Below are 7,433 nucleotides of genomic sequence, written 5' to 3' on the forward strand. Positions count from 1 at the left end.
AAGGCCGTCGCTCCTTGTCCACAGCCCCGCCAGGCCCTGCAGGCCACCTCTGCTCACTTATCCTCTGTGGTAGACCTTGAGCCATGTGCTCGGAAACAGAGGTAAGCCCTGGTCCCCGCTCCCAAAGGCAAAGGTTTCGTGTTCCTTTTGGTGCAGTGCTGGATCCGGAGGCCCCAGGCTGCTTGGCACCATGATGAATGAAAAGCAGTGAGATTTCTGGGACAATTAAGCTTTATTTTTCATATATATATATATATATACACACATATATATAAAGGAAATTTGCACATTTACACACAACCTGATAAAACCACATATACATACTCCCACACGTGCGCACATACCCCAAAGCTCCAGCCAGGCCGCTTCTCGTCCCTAAGTACCGTTCTGCCGTGAGGGCCCTTCTGCCGGGGCCTAAGCCCATTAGCTCAGTTCATAGAAGTCTGGTGCTAGTATAGTCTTAATGACATGACCCCTTGAGACTGGGCAGTGGGAGCCAAATGAGTGGGGGGTCAGGGGGGCTTGGGCTCAGTGGCCTAACTGGAAAACTGCCCAGCTTCCTCCCTGCAGGGACAGTGAAATACCCCCAACACCTCTTTCAAGAAATGACACCAGTCCTGGCTTCTGCCCAGAGAAAGGTGGGTCACAGAAGGGCCTCCTGAAGCAGGCAGGCCCGCTGCTGGTAACGAAGCTGGGGTGCTCTCCAGAGCCGGTGTGAGGGGCCTGGGCTCGGTGAGTCCTCACTTTGGCCACACGACTGAAGGACGGAGGCAGCCTTTGGGGCAGGAAACCAGCTCAAGACCAAGAGGCTACCTGCTTCGGCTGCCGGTAGGAGACAGGTATGCACACCCACGGTATGTATACAGGGCAAACACGGTCTGAGAAAGTCCTTCCCGCCCCCTGTTGCTGAGGCCCCTCCCTGGGATGAGCGTCAGCCAACAAAGTGAGACGGTGGCAGGTTGTCACCGAAGAGGACCTTCTTGGGACGGCTCGGCCCTCTGAAGTGGGGCCCGCGGGCCGGCCGGAGCAGGGGCCTTCCCCGCAGCCTGCTCTCGAGGCTTTGGCGACCATCCTGAGCGCTGGGAGGGAGGGGTGAGCAGGCAGCAGAAGACGGTTCGGCGCAAAGGGCGCTCGGTGTGACGGACGGCTAGTGCCTCAGATCGATGTATTTCTCTCCCTAGAAACGGGGGAAGAGGAGAGGTAAGGGGGGCTCGGTGGGGACAGGGACGGGAGTCCGGGGTGTGAGCGCTGAAGGGACGAGGGACTGAAGCCAAAGCTGGTGGATGAGGCGCAGAGGGAAGCAGTGGGTGGGGCAGGGTGGGAAGTCCTAGGCCCCCAAACTGGCCTGGCCACACTGCATCTGGTGACCTGAGCCATGGCACTGTTGAGGAAAAGGTGGTGGTGACGGGCAGTGTTTGCTCTCAGTCCCGAGAGCCACCCCCTCTCCAGGGTCCCTCGGCTACTCGCCTCAGCCTACCATCTGGGACTAGTGTTAGGAAGCCAAGACGGGCCTGCTCCCAGTCTCCAACAGAGGAGGAGGAAGGGGGGAGACAGAGTTAGTGTTCGGGGACACGAGCGCCGTCAGCCCTGCTGCTCCCGAGCCCTGAAGCGGCGTCAGGCGCTGGCCACAGGAGCTGCCTCGTACCTGGTCTCCGGGCGCCCTCTGGTCGCCGCTGCTGCCCTGTAGGAGGCCCATCTCTTCTGGGAGCTTATCTGACTTAACTTCAACTACATATTCGCTCTTACGCGACGGGGGCAGCGTGCTGGGGGGAGGGAGGGAGGGAAGAGGTTGGCATCTGGGGCGAGGAAAGGGAGGCTCACTGGGAAAGATGCGGACTGGGCGATGATGGGCTCTTAGGTGCTCTGGGGTCAGCTCAGGGAAGGGGTACAGGCGATGAACGGAAAGGAAGTGGGGGTGATGGCAGCTGGCCAGTGGGCAGGGGGGCGGGGAGGGAACGTCCCCGCCCAGGCGACAAGCTGGGGAGCGCGCCGGGTGGGGGCGCAGGGCCCCGTGCTTACATCTCCTGCTTGCCTGACCGCCCGCACGGCAGCTTGCCCTTCTTGTGGAAGAAGTAGAGGACGGCACCCAGCACAGCCAGGACCAGGACGCACACAGTCACGGCCACGATGGCCACACCCTTGCTTTCAGGCTCTGGCAGCTTCTTCTCTGTCCCACAGAGACGCTCCGGGTCACTCCCGGCCCCAGGAGGCCCTGTTCCCACCACAGCCCCCACCCGTAGCCCAGGGCTGACAGAAGACGGGCCCCTGCTCACCTCTCAGGAGGGCTCCCGGGGCGGCGGCAGGGCAGGAGGCCGCCCGGGCCCAGCCCGGATCTGGCGCCAAGACCGCTTACCTGTGGAGGTGCCGTTGGCTCGGACGGGCGGGCTGACGGTGGAGGTGCTGAGGCCCGTGCTCCTGTTGGAGGCTGGTGAGCGGTGAAACGGGTTGAGAGGCGGGTTAGGAAGAGCCCACGCTCGTGCCCACGCCAGCCGCGCGCAGGCTGCGGCCCTTACCCAGCTCCAGGAAAATGGCGGTGGTGTTTCTGCCCAGGGAGTTGGAGGCCACGCACTCAGCTCCCGTCCGCAGCAGCTCTGGGGTCACGAGGACACTCAGGACGCTCAGGACGCTCTGGGGATCCTGGTCTTGTTCCTGTGCCTACGAGGACAGAGGTGGCCGGTCAAGGCAGCGGGGCCTGGGCAGGGATTCCCGAGCGCGGGCCGAGGCGGCCTGCTCACCGTGCCCTCGACGCTCCAGGAGATGGTGGGCCGGGGGTGTCCCGAGGCTTCGCACGACAGGTTCAACACCGCGTTCTCTCGCACCCACATCTTCCTCTCCTTCAGCGTCATCCACGGGGACCCTTCGGGAGGGAGGAGTGCTGTGTGGCGGCAAACTCCGCAGCCTGCCTCCCCGCCTCCACCTGAGCATCCCGGGCAGCAGGTGACTTTTTGTCCCCCGAGGGCCTGAAATCACCCAGCCCTGGGGAGCTTCAAGGGGCCGCCTGCTCTCTGCCCAGAGGGGCTCTCACCGAAAATGGCCACGTGGACCAGCCGCGTGCGGTTCAGGCCCGGGACGCTGGGCACGGACGCCACGCAGCGGTAGCCTCCGCCGGCCTCGCGCTTCAGGCTGTGCAACTGGAGCACAGGCCCCTTCTCCAGCACCCGGCCTGTCTGCGGTGAGAGACGGTCAGGGGCCCGCCCGCAGCCCCACGCCGCCCGCAGCCCCGGGCCGGCCTGGGTACCTTCTCTCTCAGCCACTGGAACTGCACGGCTTGGTTACTGTCCGCCTCACAGGTGAGGGTGAGGCTGCCGCCCTCCTGGCTCTCCGGGGCCGCGGGGCTCACCCGCACGTCGGACACGTCTGGGGACACAGCAGCGGTGTCAGCCCGGGCAGGGCGGGGCCGTCCCCTCTTGCCCCTGCCTGCTCCCCTGTCCCGGGCCCCTCACAGTTCACCAGCAGCTCCTGTGGGTCGCTCAGCAGCGATGCCATGGTCTCCAGGTCCAGGCCCTGACACTGATAGAGCCCGCTGTGCTCCTTCCGGGCGGACTCGAAGACCAGGGCCCCGTTGTCCTCGGGCGTCATCTCCTCCATCTCCTCGGTGCTGAGGTTCTGCGAGAGGCCGGAGGGGTGAGCGGAGCGCCTCCAGCCACGCCTGCGGCCCACGGGCCCCTTGCGGGGCGCCCTCCGCACCTGCTTGCTGATGGTGAAGTGGGGCGGGGGGTTGCCGTCCGCCAAACACCGGATTTCCACGCGGTCCCCTTCCTTCAGCGGTCCCGAGGGCTCCACCTCCAGCCACACCTTCTCCGCCGGGTCTGCACAGGCACAGGGGGTGGCCCTCAGCCCACGCAGCCGGAGCTGCCACCAGCCCCAGCCCAGGGCCGCAGGGCCGCACGGGGACTCACAGAAGACCTGCACGTTGACTTCCTGGGACTCCTTCATGTGGTTGCCGCTGGGCAGCCGGTAGTTGAGCTCACAGTAAAACCGCGCCTCTTTGTCCTCCTTCACCAGCTGGGCGTTCAGAACGCTCTCCAGGGTGTACAGGCCGCTCGACTCCACGATCTGCGATGACTGAATGTGAACCCCTGGGCGGGGAGAAGGGGGAGAAGGGCTCGGCCTCAGCCCTGTCGCTGCCCCCAGCCCAGGGTCCCAGGGGTTCCCGGAGGGGCACCTGAAGAGGGACCCCTGCCCCTGCGACCCTTCAGCTCAGCGGTTGTGTGTGTCTCGGCATCTAGCTATGCCGCCGCCACTCGCATGCACACAAGGACGCTTGGCTGCAGCGACGTCCACCAACCGGGGACTAAATGGTTAGCCCCCCTCCACCGTCCCCATCGTAGGCGATCCTGGGCAGGGGCGGGGCAGCGCTGGAAGGAGTTCCAGGACTCACCGGCCAAAGAAAACGGGTACCGTGTGACGACATATGCCACACCGCGCCAGAGGTCAGGGTCTCGCGACCTCAGCGCGACCTCTGCTGTGGGGAGGCTGTCCTGTGCACGAGGGGGCGTTCAGCAGCAGCCTCCCGGCCTCTGCCCACTAGGTGCCCATAGCACCTCTCCATTCACGACAACCAGAACTATCCCCGGACATGGCTGAATATCGCCGAGGGGAGCAGCCTCCCCCTGGTTGAGAACCACGGCTTCAGATAAAAAAATAAAAGCCTCCATGTGCCTCGATATATTTCTGTGTGTGACTAAGTACCCAGAAATTGTCTGGACAGAGCAAACACTAACTGACGGCAGAGATTACTTCTGGGAGGGGACTGGGGGCAGGAAGAGAATTTTCCTTCTAGATTTTCTGTACAGTTTAAATTCTCAGGAAAAGATGTGTACTTGAAGCAAAGAAAGCACAATGAAACGCCAGGGGATCCCTGCGTGCTGCTGTCAGCATGGTTTCTGGGGGCCGAGAGGGTGACTCACGGTTCTTCTCCTCCTTCAGGGAGTGGCCATTCTTATACCAGATGACTTGAGGAACGGGGTACCCATTTCTGCCCACACAGGTGGCCACCTGGGGAGGCAGGGTGTGAGTCTCCCTGCCATGGAGGCCCCGCCAGGCCCCACCTGGGCTCGTGCCTCCCACCGGGCCAGTCTCACCTCCACAGGCTCCTTACTGCTCACCGAGATGCCCAAGGGGTTGACCTGGATGGTCGGCTCCTCCGGAGCTTCTACGAGGGAAGGAAACGAGGGGCCTGGAACCTCCCCGGCCCACGACCCGCACCGCCCCCTAGGCGCGGACGAGCACTCACTGTAGACCCTGAGTTGGATGCGGTGCTCCTGGGACTGCGGGCGCTTGCCCTGGCACAGGAAGACGCGCTCGTCGTGGGGGGTGACGTGGCTCAAGGCCAGTGTGGTCCCTCGGTCCTGGAGGCTGAGCCGCTGCTGGTACTCCCCGGGTTCGCTCTGGCCCTGGCCCTTGCGCACGCGGAAGATGAGCGTGGGCTTCTCCTTGTGCACCTAAGGGCAGGTGTTCGAGAGGACCTGATGGTCCTGGGGCTGCAGGAGGGGTACAGCCTCCCGCCACCCTCTCCAGGGCCCGCGCGCTCACAGAAAACCAGTCCACGTGGCTGAAGTTGGCCTGGGAATGCGAGGGGCCGCACTTCAGAAGCGCCGTGCCGCCCACTTCCACCTCCACCAGCTCCGGTGTGGGGGGTTCCGCCTCTCCAGGCACACCTGGGGGTGCAGGAGGGGCCGGCCCAGCAGCTGCATCAGCCCCAGCTGCTCTCCGTGCCCTCCCCTCACACCCCCTTCCCTGCAGCTGTTCCTCCTGCCACTTGGAGGGTCCGGAGAGGGCTCTGTCCTAACCCTCAACCCCTCTCTACCTGCTGCCCCAGGCAGCCCGCTCCCCTGCCCCCCCTCCCTGTTCAGGGGAGCTGAGGGCGACCGTCTCTGGTCATTGCAGCAGAGACCCTGAGCACCAAGCAAATTCCAGATGAGGCTGGCAGAGGGGCAGCCCAGGCTCCAGGCCAAGAGGAAGGCCCCTTTCCTTCCAGGCCCCCACCCCTTCCAGTGAGCTCAGAGTGTGGGAATGCAAGGCATGTGCCAGGCTGAGCCACACAGGCCCCTTTGTGTCCCCATGCCGAGGGGAAGACATCGCTGCTCTGCCCCCCAAATTTTCCACAAGACTCAGTGGGCCAACCCTGGCCAGAAGCTCCCATCACATGCTCCCTAAGCAGTACCTCCGTGAACATCCCACAAACTCAGAGCCCCCCCCCCATCCTGGGAGTGTTGTGAGCATGGAGGGGTCAGAATCTCCTCCAGGGGTCAGGACAAGGGCCAGGCAGTGGGCAAGAGTGACGTCAGTGGTGCCAGCGTGCTGCCTGCCCTGTGAGGAGGTGATGTCACTCAACGCCATCTGGCTGGCCTCTGGGATGCCTGGGCTGTTGCCCCGGGCTGGCTCCCGGACAAGGAGGGCAGATGGAGTGGTCTTCAACCCAGAGCAGAGGCCTCGGATCCCTGACTCCGTTTCCCCACAGCTAAAGGAGCAGGGCAGGGTGGAGCTAGATCTGCCGCAGCTGCGGAGCCCAATTTAGCCCTTTCCCCAGAAACCCAGCTTGGAAGCCAGCAGCCGGGGGTACCCCAGGGACACTGTAGGCACCGGGCATGAGGCCAGTGAGCCGGGTACTGCCTAGCCCTCCCCTTCCCCAGCCGGACAGCGGCTGGGACCCGGGAAAACGAGCCAAGAGAAACACGCGACACCGCTGCGGGCCATACAAGGGCAGCGCGCACCCGGAGCGCCGGGCTCCCAGGCAGTTCCGGAGAAAAACTCCGCGGTGCAGGGGCGCTCTTCCCACCTGAATGTGGTCTCATTCCGGGAGGCGTAACGGATCTGGGGCGCTTCTACTCTGGGCACCCTCAATCCTTCGGTTCTGCCACCTGTGATCCCGTCACCCGGGTAGGCGCGAGGCGACCCACGCCGCCCCCCAGCTCCTGCCAACGCCCTGCTCGGGCGGGAGCCGCCGTCCCTTCCCCCCGCGCTCACCTCCAGCCTGGCTCGAAGCCCAGGCGGGAGAGGAGGCGTCCGCACACCCCCTCCCGCTAAGCAAGCTGCCTTTTTCCAGCAACAGGCGGGCGCAAAATTCGGGATTTGGGGATGCGCTCTAGCTGCGCCTCCCGCCGCCGCTCCAACCGCGGGCCCCCGGAGTGGGCACCTGAGGCAGAGCGCTCCCCAGCTCCCCGAGGAGCTCGGCTCCACCCCTTCCCGCTCTGGGAAGCAGCCTCCTCCCCGCCTCCCCGGTCCTCCTCCCGGGGTACTCCAGAATCCAGGCTGCAAACTGGCTGCAAAGAGTTGCACGCGCGCAAGGCGCCCGGGCGCCGGGAAGGAGGAGCGCACGCTGGGACGCAAAGCCCCGGCCCGCACCGCGCTGCCGGCTCCGCGGCCCGGCACGCCCCGCCGAAGACCCCCTGGCCCGGGCCGTTCGGGGCGCGGGCCCCCCACCCCGCGAA

General features: G+C 64.8%; 1 protein-coding gene across 2 annotated transcripts; it reads right to left on the bottom strand.

Annotated features, from left to right (window-relative positions):
- Window positions 1-213: 213 nt before the first annotated feature.
- Window positions 214-6,812, bottom strand: MCAM (melanoma cell adhesion molecule). Of its 2 annotated transcripts, XM_034665966.1 has the most exons (16): window positions 6,782-6,812; window positions 5,536-5,660; window positions 5,237-5,444; window positions 5,085-5,155; window positions 4,911-4,998; window positions 3,900-4,079; window positions 3,688-3,809; window positions 3,444-3,606; window positions 3,239-3,357; window positions 3,026-3,167; window positions 2,736-2,857; window positions 2,514-2,655; window positions 2,354-2,425; window positions 2,020-2,167; window positions 1,646-1,763; window positions 214-1,177 (listed from the first exon to the last, which is right to left on the bottom strand). In XM_034665966.1, exons 1-16 carry the CDS (start codon window positions 6,795-6,797, stop codon window positions 1,148-1,150), a joined length of 1,866 nt encoding a protein of 621 aa, XP_034521857.1. In that variant the 5' UTR covers window positions 6,798-6,812; the 3' UTR covers window positions 214-1,147. The 2 variants fall into 2 exon arrangements, with proteins under 2 accessions (XP_034521857.1, XP_034521858.1); XM_034665967.1 differs by lacking the exon at window positions 1,646-1,763.
- Between the last annotated feature and the right edge of the window lie 621 nt (window positions 6,813-7,433).

The sequence above is a fragment of the Ailuropoda melanoleuca genome, chromosome 8, assembly GCF_002007445.2.
Source record: "Ailuropoda melanoleuca isolate Jingjing chromosome 8, ASM200744v2, whole genome shotgun sequence".
Classification (NCBI taxonomy): Eukaryota; Metazoa; Chordata; class Mammalia; order Carnivora; family Ursidae; genus Ailuropoda; species Ailuropoda melanoleuca.